This window comes from Enhydra lutris, unplaced genomic scaffold, assembly GCF_002288905.1.
Source record: "Enhydra lutris kenyoni isolate GAN:26980312 unplaced genomic scaffold, ASM228890v2 scaffoldscaffold8, whole genome shotgun sequence".
Classification (NCBI taxonomy): domain Eukaryota; kingdom Metazoa; phylum Chordata; class Mammalia; order Carnivora; family Mustelidae; genus Enhydra; species Enhydra lutris.
Window position 1 is genome coordinate 31,242,937 of NW_019154092.1, and position 12,087 is coordinate 31,255,023.

The following is a 12,087-nucleotide window of genomic DNA, read 5'->3' on the forward strand; positions in this document are numbered from 1 at the left end:
AAATATCGTGCTTTCATTAAATAGTTTTCCTTGTTTTTTTTCTCTATCATTACAATTAAAAGTCCTACAAAATATGCAAATTTATTTACAGAAAAACAGAGCCGGCATCATTTAAACATCCCTGTTTTTCAAAATTCCTTGTAAACAGTTTCAGAAATTCTTCAAAGATTGTTTATTTTTCTCTCTCTTGTTTAAGGTTTTTGTGTGTGTGTGTGTTGTTTAGTTGTTTTACGATGAATTTCCCAGGTCTCCCTTGCCCGGAAAGTCTCTGGAGCAAGCATGGAAGGCGAGTGAAGCGGCAGGTGTCGAGGGCTTGCGGAGAGCAGGCGAGCGCGCGCAGCTCCGGAGCGAAGCAGGCGAGGGCGGGCGGCGGGCCTTCCAGCGACGGCGCGGCCACCACCGGCGCGGTGAGCGGCCGGGAGCCCGCAGGTCTCGGCGAGTCCGGCCAGGCCCTCGGGGTGCACGGCGTCCGACAGCACTCGCGGGGAGAAGGGATCGATGCTCAGTCTAAACTCTACAAAAGTACAGTCCTACAACATCTGGGATTTTAGCAGTAACGCTAACTTCTATAGTTTTTTTTTTTCCTTTTTTTTTTATTTTTTGCTTTCCTCTAATTTTTCTTCTATTATATAGGTATTTTAAACTTCTCCTTTTTTAAAATTCTGTACAACTATTATGATTTTAAGAGGGGGAAGAGTTAGAAGCATTTACAGACTTTTCACAACAATTATCTTGCCTTGTAAGTCCCTTTTATCCCCTCCTTGTTTTCTCACACTTCACGGTTAATGAGTTTTAATATTTTTGTTGCTTTCCCCAAATATCCACCAATTTGTTCATCTTAACAGCTCCATCCAGACATATAATACAGAAAACCATAGGAAAGTGTCATAGACTTGAATGAGGGTAATCAAAGCGCCTCTCAAAGTATCAAAGAACTATTATCTTGCTGTTTTAAAAGCATTGAAGCATTATTTTTCCTTTTTTTTTGTTTTTGCTTTTTTTTGTTTTTTTTTTTAATTTTTTATTACATTTTTTCATAGAATCGCTCTAAGCTGTTTCAAGAACAGCCACGAGGCAGGAAGGAGGTTCTCCTCCATCCCCCTCTATTTGACATAGAGCTACACAGCTGCAATAAAAAGTTTGGTCCTTTGGTCCCTAAATAGCTAAAGGAATGACAGATAGAGATGCTCAGCGGCGGCCTCCCAGCCGCCCCCTGGGGACCAGGCCCCGCCACACCACTTGCCCCAGCCTGCCTCAGGCGCCCACGGGCTGGAAAAGCCCCGGGGATCGGTAAGCAGCGTCTCTTCCCACTTCCCAGCCCTTCAGCCTCCCCATCTGGTCTCAAGTTATTTTGTTTTAAAGTTGCCATTTTTGTGTGTTTTTTTTTCCTCATTTTTCTTCATCTTCTTGGGTCATATATATTTTCCCCCAAACACGTGCCCTCTGAACTCCACAGACGCTATACTTTCCTTGAAGAAATGTTACAGTCACAGAAAGTGTCTGGAGTCTTCAGCTTGATTGATATTGGCTGATATGTCAAAGGTGTCATCCAACAGTTCTCATTTATAAATATATATAGAGAGAGGTTTGTTTTTTAATGTAGCCCGTTCAGCATCCTGCCCTAAAATGAAGAAAATCAGGGCTGATTAAGCCAAGAGAGGAAACACAAAATGCATCCAAACACCAAAAGGACCCTGCCTCCGGGGTTAGGGTGGGAGCTCTGGGGGATGGTGGGAGGGAGGGGAGAGACCAGTATGAGAATTAGTCATGATCATGATACATAAAAAAGAAATTGACTCTTCTGTTCAGAGTAAGAAACCACTGGAGGTCTAGTGGTGATGACTGTAGCTGAGGTTTGGTTGTTGGGAGAGGGGTCTTGATTTGGGTTCCTTTAGAGTTCTGGAATGGGGGGGGTAGCTGGATCTAAGGGAAGAATTTGGGACTGTGGGATATGAATTCACAATTAAACCGATGTCTGAGGGATCTAGCCCAGATACAATATGTATACAGAAGCCTAGCAAACAAGACAGCAAAAATCTAGCAGCCTAGCCCCCTCCTCCCCAGCTTGAGGAAAAGAAGCAAGACATCCGTGACATGAATTTTGCTGAACCCCTGCCCAGTTTCCAGCCAACCGCTTCTTTCCCAAGGTCAGTAACTATTTGCGAGGCTATGTATATATATGTATATCTGGATATATGTGTAGAATATATTCACCTGCACATATGTGGATATACATGGATATGTGTGTATGTATATGCATAGATACACACATACACACACACACACACATAATATTTTTCTCATACATGCCAGGGAATTTAGAGGAAATTCGGAACTTCAAGGGAGCGGATGGGAGAACCTAAAAAAGTTAGAACGGATTTCATCATCAAGCTCAGATAAATTAACTCAGTTTGATTTTGTTTTCAATGGTGACTTTTTCGTTTGTTTTGCTTTGCTTTTAAGGAAAAAAAATCATGATCTGACTAGAATCAGAAGGAGAATGCTTAATCATCGTGAATTAACAAATGAGACTCATCTCCATTATAGCAAGCAGCTTCCACTTATACATGGGGGTGACTGGTTACATTGAGAAAGTTAGAACTGCAAAGCCCCCAGTTGAGGGGACAACGTCATGCGTATATCAATCCATGCTGGCAGGTTTTTCACACTGTTGATTCAACAAACAGCAAACCGTACACAGCAGTCTAAACAATTACAACACCAAAGAAAATAATAATAAAATTAAAAAACACTTGTCAAGGACCCTTTTTCAGTTGTAAACAAAAAGATGCATTTTGCTTTTGTCAGTACTGTTTTTTCCAAACCAACCAAAAGGTCCCCCCCACCCCCAGTCCCCCGCCTCCCCGCCCCACATTTAATTTAGCAGAGGTGGCTACAATACAAACCTTACAATTGTTACCAGGCTCTCTCTCAGAGGTCTCTGGCTTTGTACTCTAGGTTTTTTTTTTGGTTTTTGTTTGTTTTTGTTTTTGTTTTTTTTTTTGGTTTAGAATTTTTTTTTTTTAATCATTCTGTTACAGTAGAGATTTTGTTTTTGGTTTTTGTTTTCGTTTTTCCTTTTGAAGTGAGATTTAAAAATAGCCTAACTGGAAAAAGACCAGACCTAGGAAAAGTGTCAATTGAAAAAGGCCCCCAAATTTCTAGAAAAAAATAAAATCACAATATTTTCAAGTGCAAGGAAATCAACCACGCATAGATATTTTTTAAGATGTTTTCCTTATTTTTAAGAAAAAAAAATAATGGTTTGCACAGTTAAGTGATCCCATGTTCGATCATTCAGGAATTCATCTTTATTTTTACTATTTTTTTTTTTTTGGTTCTTTTGTTTTGTTTTTTTCTCTATGTGACATCTAGAGAAGCATCAAAAACGCTGAACAAGAAAAACCAAACAACAGAAAGTAAAACCACTGCAAGCACCAAGAACAAAACAAAAATGAGCACAGCAAAAAAGATTGTGGCAGCACAAAAGTCAAGAGAATGCACGTGTGATCATGACGGGCCAATCATCAACTGATACAACATCCAAGAAAAACGCTCCAATCACAGCACCTCCACGAAACTTGACGGCAATTGTCATGCAACCGATTCTTAGCCTTGTTACATGACGCCATCATGTCACACTGTGAACTTTGAGTTGATTTGAACTTACGGATGGGGGACTGTTTTCTCCACTCTCATGTGATTACGTGAACTTTATTCCTAGCTCAGCGCGAGACTGTGGTGGATTTGACTGGCCCTGGTTGGGTTGTTGGAATTTGATTGAATGACAAAAGAAGAAAAGATTTTTATATATATTTATATATGTAGAGAGAGAGAGAGAGAAAGAAAGAGAGGACAAGAGAGTGTGGGCAAGGGGGAGGGAAGAGGCGGGGGCAGGTCGGGTGGGGTCGGGGACTGTGGGAGGGCAGGGATGGTTGGGAGGAGGGTGAAGAAGGGCAAGGAAAAGTTAAAACAAAATCAAAAGGAAAAATATTTATACAGCACCAGACCACAGCATCAATCTAAAAGCTCTGATGAGAGAACAGCAGTCAAATCATAAGAGAACCGAAAAGAACTCAAAGGATGGAGGAAGCCGGCAGACAAACGACATGGGCACATCAACACACACACACACGCACACACATACGCACACACGGTTGTATATGCAGACACATGGTACACTGTGAACAGTAGCAGAACCTCACACAGGGCCACTAAGGGCATCCATCATGCGTCAGGGACAGGAGGAGGGGCGTGGGCAGTTTGGCAAGAGGGCTAGGAGAAACTAAAACAGCCCCTCAAACCACTGTGGCCAGCAAGCAGATCAGGCAGCACGCTCTCTGCTTTGTATCGCCCTCGGTTCTCTCTCCCCTGGCGGGGGGCCACACTCTCCATACCCCCCACCCCAGCCTCCTGTGGCCTCAGCCTGTGGACCAGCAGGGGGAGCCTGTCAGGGTCACCCTGAAGGCAGGGCAGATCCAAGGCTGGCTACAGCGACTTGCATCCGGGGAGCCCAGCCAGGGGCCCAAGGAGAGTCCACACCTCCAGCCACTCAGTCCTCCCGCCCCAGTGGTCCCACCTTGCTCCCCACCCCCCACCCCCAGAGAAGGGCCTCGCCGCTGCAAGAGCACCCACTGTGTGAGGTTACGGTCCTCTCCTCTTCTCCTATGCTCAACCCTCATGTCTTAGAACCTTCAGAAAATGAACACATTCAGTTTGGAGATGGAGAGTAAATCATATCCGTGTTACTGGAATTCTATGGATACCCCTCGGCATTGCTGATTTCATTTCACGGTCAGCTCATACCCTTCCCTTTGCTCCCAAGGTGGCCAACATGGCCAAAGTGATGCTGCTTCCAGGCACGTGAAGCCTTTAGAAGGCTCCGTGGTGCTGACCATGGAAGGGCTGAATGGAAGCCTATCGGGTACCCTGCAGGGTGGGTAATGCGAGAAAGGATAGTCCATCAGGGAAGGGAGTGCTATGGCCTTGGTGTCCAGGCTCTGCGGCTGTCACTTCTGGTCTGCTGCTCTCCCCTCCTCTACCTCCTCTTCCTCCGTTCCCTACACCCCTGCCTGTACATCTTTCTAGACTGCTCCATGTCACAGGCCTTCACCTGCTTTCTTTACTGGGGGAGCCCTAGGTGAGTGGGGCTGTGTCCCCTTCTCATCACATTTTTCCACCTTGAATTATCTTCTGCCCTCCTCACCACTGCATGGCCCTCTGCCCCAACCTGGGAATTTGGGGGTTCCCAGCCCTACCCCCTGCTCATGGTTCCTGCTGAGCTTGCTCCCCAGCCCCCAATCCCTGAAGCCTCTGTGCCTGGCTCATCTGTCCACCATGCTGCTACACAGAGCAGACTCCCTCTCTCAGCTCTGTGTCTTTCTTCAGGGAGTGTGGAAGAGGTGTCTGGGATCTGAAATGTCACTGTGGATAAGCTACCAAGTCGCTGAGGGGTGACTCTATCTTAAGGACATACCCAGCCTCCAGCTTTGCCTTCACAGAAGAGCTCTTCCTCCACAGACCCCTGCCCGCCTGACCATGCGGGCAGAGCTCTTGCTCTTCCAGCAGCAGGTCTCCTGCACTCAGACCAGGGCCCGATGCATGCCCAAGAGGTCCTGATACGTCCCCCTCCCCTGCATTCCCAGCCCTTTTCAAATGGAAACCCTTAGACCAACCCAGGAGAGCCAATGGGCTGGTCCCTTTGGGTGGGGGAAGTGACCTAAGAACTGAGGAGGGCAGGGCCACCAGGTGTCAGCTATGGCAACTGCAACTAAGCGGCCCACTTGGGACCATTCCCCACCCTCCACTCCTGAGCATGTCGTGGGTGCCCATTCCTCCCCACTGGACTAGCTTCTGTGCCCTCCCTCAGTCTGCCTCTAGCTGCCCTTTGGTGCCTGCGCTGTCCTGGGTCCTGAAGGACAAGCTGATCATCACACCCACCTCCTCAAAGCCCCACATAGGGAACTTCTCATACACACTCTTGCCCCTCACACACACACTCATGCTTGGCCCAACACACAAACACACTGTCACACTCATTCAACTCCTCGGGAGCCTCCCCAAGGCTCTGCACATGCACAGCTGACTAGCTGACTCCTCTCTTTATTAGGGGACAGCTAGACCCCAGCCTGCAGGGGTGACCCCTTCTTGGCCACTCTCTCAAAGGTCCTCACAAAGCACAGTCCCAAGAGGTGGCAGCAGGGTCACTGACCAGCAAGGGGGGCTTGAATCAGGCCTGGGAAGCTCCAACTCACGACCTGGGAGAGGAAATTATTGTCAGCTGAGCCAATTCAGATGCCAGGTTCTAAACACAGCTGGGCTCCAGCCAGAGATGGCCCAGATCCAAAGTCACCGCCCAGCCCCATGCAGGTCAGGCCCAAAGCACCCGTACCTACACAGCTCAGAGCAGACACTGTGCAAAGTTCAGCTCAGAGCAGACACCTTGCAAAACACACTCAGAGCCACAACCCAGGACCCAGAAGAGAGAGGACTCCCACTGAAGTCAGACATGCTGCTCAGTGTCCTCCAACCCCAGAACCACAGTGCTGGGAGTCTGTGACCCTGCTCTTAACATGGGGCCCAGTGCGTGCTACTGATCTTTGCGGCAGGACAAGGGACTTGGGTATTCTGCTCACTGGCTATGGCCCTGGCCACAGTGTTGCCCAGTCTTTCCACCTTTGCTACCTCCCTCTTTGTTTCCTGGTGAAGATTTCTTGGAGAAACCCCCACCTTAGTACAAGGTAATGAGCCCAAGCAGCCAGAGGAGCAGGGGTGTCAGGGAAACCAGGAATGGGCGGGGCATCACACCATCAGGAGACCTCAGGATTTGGGGAGCCAACCTGACACTACCCAGGCCGCACATTATGGAACCAACACCCAACTGCGCTCCCCATGGCTGCTCTGCTGGGGCCCCCTCCCCGCCTAGACCTGCCACACTTTTGTCCTGACCTGGCTCTGGCCGCCATGGTGACTTCGCCTTCACCACTGCCGGTGGCCAGCCAGGCCCTGAGATCCCTCCACCCCACCACCCCTTAGCTCCCGGTTATGGTTTGTCCCTCCACCGGCCCTGCTCAGGCTAGCCCTGCCCTTCTGAGCCTCTAGGACTCATCCTTTACCAGGCTGTAAAATTGTGGGGTTTTTTAGCTGCTTTTGCACGCTGTTTCCTCCACCTCTCACTGCAGTCCCCGAGCCTGCGCCTTATCTCAGCACCTCCTTCTGTTACGGCCTCTAACAGTCTTAAGTTGGAAAGCCTGAAATCACCTTTTGTTAAAATGCTGTCTAAATGGATTAAAGGTCAACTTTATTTGTAGGAGTTCTGTTATGTCATAATTTTCTAGAAGACTGCTTAAGAAGAGAGGGGCCCAGAGAAGTGAGATGTCATGACATGCCCCCTCAGACACTCAGGACAAGACTCTGGAGTGGGAGGGTTGGGGTGAGGATAACGGGGTGGGGGGTTGGGGATCATTCTCCTTACGTAAAGGCACTTAGGAGCACAGCATCTGGAATGAAGCTCCAGCTTCAAATCATGGCTCTGCCACTCAGTAGCTGACAAGCAAGTAACTTAATCTTTTGTGCTCCATCTTTAAAATGGGAATAAAGACAGAGCAGTCACAGCGATACAGCTGCACTACGGACTTGTAACCTGTAAGAACTGTGCCTCGTGTGTTCTTAAGCACACATGAAGTCTGGGTTCCCGGCTGTCTGGTCTTGGTTTTCCCTGGGGGAAGAACCCCTCTGTTTTCTAAACCACGCCTCTCAAGCCCTCACTCCAACTACCAGTGTTAGCTGCTTCTACCCCGTGGGCCACTTCTTACTGTCTGTCCCAAACAGCAAATCTGCCTTACTTACCCCTTCCTCTGGGAATTTCTCTGATCTACAGGTCTGATCTATCCTTGCTTGGGTTTTACTTGCATGTAGGTCTAGGAGGCTAAGACAAGATGCTTTCACAAGAGGCACAAACACACCCACAGGGGCCCCTCAGAATCTCAGGGCATGGCCCTGGAGCACACCCCCTCCTAAAAAAATCCTCTGATGACTGCAACACCTTGGTTTCATTAATGTAGAAATGGAAGTCCAAGAGGTTGTGTCTTCGTGGCAGAGCTAAGTTTATCTATGAAAAAAGGCTCTCTGTCCAGAAAGGGCTGCTCTTACTGACTGACCCCCCAACTCCTACGGAAGTGCACCCCCTTGCAGACTGTGTCCTGTGGTCTGTGTTTGCTGCGCCCAGAAGCTCGTGCAGGCAGGATGGTGACCCTGTCATCTCTGCAGGCCAACAACAAGCCCAGTGCCAGTCCGGGAAGGTGCCCCACTCTCAGTGAATGCAGGTGTACACATCTTCACAGGAGCCAGAGATGGGCAGGGCTGGGAGCTCAGGGGGCAGGAGAGGTGGCTTTTGCTTTATCAGCCTTGCAGAGAGCAGAGGCTCAGCACCCTCTCCGAGAGAAGTGAGAGCTGCTGCTCCTGGGCGGCTGGAGGGTGTTCTGCTGGTAGCGGTGGGGTTTGAGAGGAGACTGGGAAACTGAAGATCTCCCTCACAAACTCCAGACTCTGAACCTCCACATGAGTGGCTAACTCTCATGTGCAGGGTCCATTCTTTGCCCCAACTCCTCCTCATCTCGAGTCACGGTAACTCTGTTCTTCCAGTTTCTGGGGCCAAAAGCTGAGGGTCATCCTTGACTCCTTCTGTCGCACCCTCCTCCAATTCATTATAAAAGGCATCCTGGCTCTGCCTTCCAAAAACACCAAGAACACAACTCCCTCGTACCACACTGGCTGCTGCTGTCCTGGACTGAGTGGTCCACGCACTAGACTTCTGCTGGAGCTCCTATCAACACAGCAACCAGGGATCGCACTGACTTGCAATGGGTTCGCCACTCTTCTACTCAGAGCTCTCCAACGGCTCCCCAGTGCCCACTCCCTTAGCCTATACAATGGCCGCCAGGTCCTGCCTGAGGTGGTCCTCCTCACCTCTGAGATCCCCTCTCCTGCCATGCCCCCATGCTTGCTCCCCTCCAACCACCTTGTTCTGCTGTTCTCCACCACACTGCCCCGCCCTCTCTTTGGAGCCTTTGCAATGGCTGTCCCTTCAGATGAAAGACTCGCTCCTCCAGATGCTGGCATGGCTCCCTGTCTCACCTGCTCCAAGTCTTTCCTTGAATGTCACCTACTCAACAAGGCCCACCGTAACTACCTGATTTAACTGTAACCAACAATTCTGACACACTGTATAATTTACTCTTTGGTCATATGTGTTTGTTTATTGTCTGTCCCTCCTTCTAAGGATGAGGGTTCTTGTCAGTCTTATTCGGTGCTCAGTCCCAAGTACCTAACAATACCTGGTGCACAGTACTGCTGATGGAAGCGGAGGGATAGAGGGCTGGGAGACCTGCCTCTGGCCTGTGGGTGAGCTGGGCCTACAGGAGTTCCCAGCAGTGTGGGATATCAGGCTGAAGGAGGGCTGGGCACATCTCCCCCTCCCCACCCCTTTCCCAGGAAGATGCTTCACCCAGGGGAACAACTGGCCTGGAAGAGAAGTAGCCTAGTGTGTCTCCAGCCACAGGGCAAGACCCAGACTGAGCAGGAAAGGGTGACAACTGCCCACTCATCAGAGCCTGCGGTAAAGCAGACAGGGTAAGTGGCCCCAGAGCTAAGCCATCACCCTCCTCAACTTCTGCCCTAGACTGACTGAGCTACGGAGAACTGGAGGGGTGAGGAGGTCAAGTGTCTAAAGGCCACCAGCCCTCAAGGCAGGAGACATAGGAAGGAGAGAGCCAGGGAGTCTAGAAGAAGGCCCCAGGAGACGTGATCAGCTCCCCCTTCCCAAACTCTCCCAGTACTAAGCTTGCCAAAGGCTCGTCACAGGCTCACCCCAGGGTCTTCTGGCAAACAGGATTGCCAGTGTAGACCTCCTGGATGTAGGGCCCAGGGCTCGCCCCACCTTCTCAGAACGGTTCCCTCACACCTGCTTCTCTTGGCTCTGCAACAGGGGGATGGCCACGCCCATTTCTGCAGGATGACCACAGCTCTAGGCCTGCCCCCAGGCATCGGGTGAGGAGCAGGTCGAGCTGGGCGCAGCGGGTCCAAGGCAAGCGAGGGTCCAGTTCAGGAAGGCCAGAGGAGGCGGCGGGTCCGATCGGTGCCCCTTCCCCAACCCCCCGTCCCCGCGCCCCGGCCGCCCCCGGTTACCTGTGCGAGTCCTGGTCTCCCCCGGGGGACGCTCCCGCCGGCGCTCAGTATGGGCGATTGGCGTCTTTGGGCCGCTTCAGCTGCACCTTGAGCCTCTTCATGCCGATCTGGAAGCCGTTCATGGCCTGGATGGCGGTCTGCGCGCTGGCCGGGTTGTCGAAGCTCACGAAGCCTGGCGAGACACGAGGGACGAGGGCCTGGGTTTCCACGGGGCCGCCCCGGCGGGGAGGGGTGGGTGGGGATAAGGGCGGGGCCCGAGGGCGGGGCGGGGCGGGGCTGGCGGCGGCCCCTCCCAGCGCTCCCGCAGCACCTCGGGCAGGAGGGGGGCCTCGAGGCTCCTTCCCCCCCCCCTGGGGCCCCGCCCCGGCCCGGCCTCACGCACCCCACAGCCCGCGAGCGCGCGGCCCCTCCCGGGGTGGGCGTGTCCGGGGCTCCAGGTCTCGCCGACCCGTGCCTCCAGGCCGGGCCTCCCCAGCTCCACCGCGGCTTTGGGCGGCGCCACTCTCCTGGGCGCCCTCGCCCCCCACCCCGGCCGGCCCCGGCACCTCAGCCCTCTACTTCGGTGGGAGGGCGGACACACCTGCGGGTGGAGGAGTTTATTGGACACTGTCCTCCCTGACAGGAGGGGGCCTGGCAGCGGGAGGGCACAGGGTGCCGGCCTGGGGAGAGAGAGGAGTGCGAGGGGGAGGGAGGGGGGCACCCCGGAGAAAACCTCTCCACCGCTGTTTCCAGCCGCCCCCCCTCGCAAGGACCGCTTGGCCGCGGGGGCGGGCAGGGGCTGACAGTCCTCACGGCCCTCCGCCCCCCTCCCGGTCTTTGGTGAGGCTGCCCGGAGCCAGGCTCCTGGCGGACACTTGCCTAAATCCAGTCCGACTGGCAGGAACCCACCACTTCGCGTCCAGGGGCGGTTGGCACCTCCCTTTTATTTAAAATTCCAAGCCCTGGGAGCAGGTGCACTTGCCCTGGATTCTAGGCGAGCACCAACTGACGCATCCCCTATGAACCCCTCATGGTATCTATAATCAGTAGTAGGGCAAATTAACGCTATTAGTAAAAGTTGCTGAGAGCCTTCTCTGTGGCCTAGGCACTGCAGAAGTGCTTTTTACAAAGTCACTCGGTCACTCTTCCCAACATCCCAGAAAGAGATACAGAACCATCTACGGCTCCCAGTCACCTTCTGAAAAAAGTAGTTCCCAGCTGGGGATGGATACGAATCTGAAAGTTAGTATAAAAGTCACCCTTTGGGAACTTTGAATGCATCTCCTTATAGAGACTACATTTTACATCAGCATCTCCTAAACTGGCCCTAACTGGTGCTCCTGAGAAAGGGACTTCTGTGGTCAAGTAGACTTACCACCGTGCCCCTCCGGGGCAGTTTAAGACACATGAATAAAAAAAAGCCCACTTCCCACCGCAAGTTCTCCAGTAAATAAACACTTATAGCTTGGATTGCCTGGTGTTTCCTGGAATTTATTTGACTTGAGGGGCCCTTTCTCCTGTAAAATGGACTTAGATCCTGCGAACTATATGAAACTAAGTTTGGCGAGGTTCCCAGGCCATCCTGCAAACGTGTCTCATTTAGGGTGCTCGTCCCCAGATGGCCTCTGGATATACAGCTAATAGGTGTACAGACCCCCACCGCAGCAGTAGCCGTTTTCTTGGCTAGTTGTCCATGGTACACTGGGCCTGTCCCAGACCTCTCCCTCACCCTCCCCACATGGTGACTGTCTTTTTACCTCTGCCCTACGCCCTCCTGCCTCCTCTGGTCTCTTTCCTCTTTCTCTTGACTCCTTCCTGCTTTTGCTCACATTTGTCACACTCACTCTTGCAGCCATGAGCCATCAAAGATGGTGTGTGTGTGTGTACACAGTAAGTGTACTCAAGAATGGGTGCGTGTGAGCT

General features: G+C 51.6%; 1 protein-coding gene across 50 annotated transcripts in view; it reads right to left on the reverse strand.

Moving 5' to 3' along the window:
* Positions 1–1,594: 1,594 nt before the first annotated feature.
* Positions 1,595–12,087, reverse strand: part of LOC111142426 (CUGBP Elav-like family member 4) — a 289,048-nt gene continuing 278,555 nt past the window's right edge. For 37 of the 50 annotated variants that reach the window (XM_022495540.1, XM_022495539.1, XM_022495513.1 and 34 more), the window contains one exon: positions 10,230–10,357. In XM_022495540.1, coding sequence (XP_022351248.1) covers positions 10,230–10,357 — 128 coding nt within the window. Of the gene's footprint in view, positions 1,622–3,703; positions 3,758–10,185; positions 10,358–10,765; positions 10,845–12,087 lie in introns of those variants that run through there. The other 13 variants (XM_022495505.1, XM_022495504.1, XM_022495503.1 and 10 more) reach the window with 2 other exon arrangements.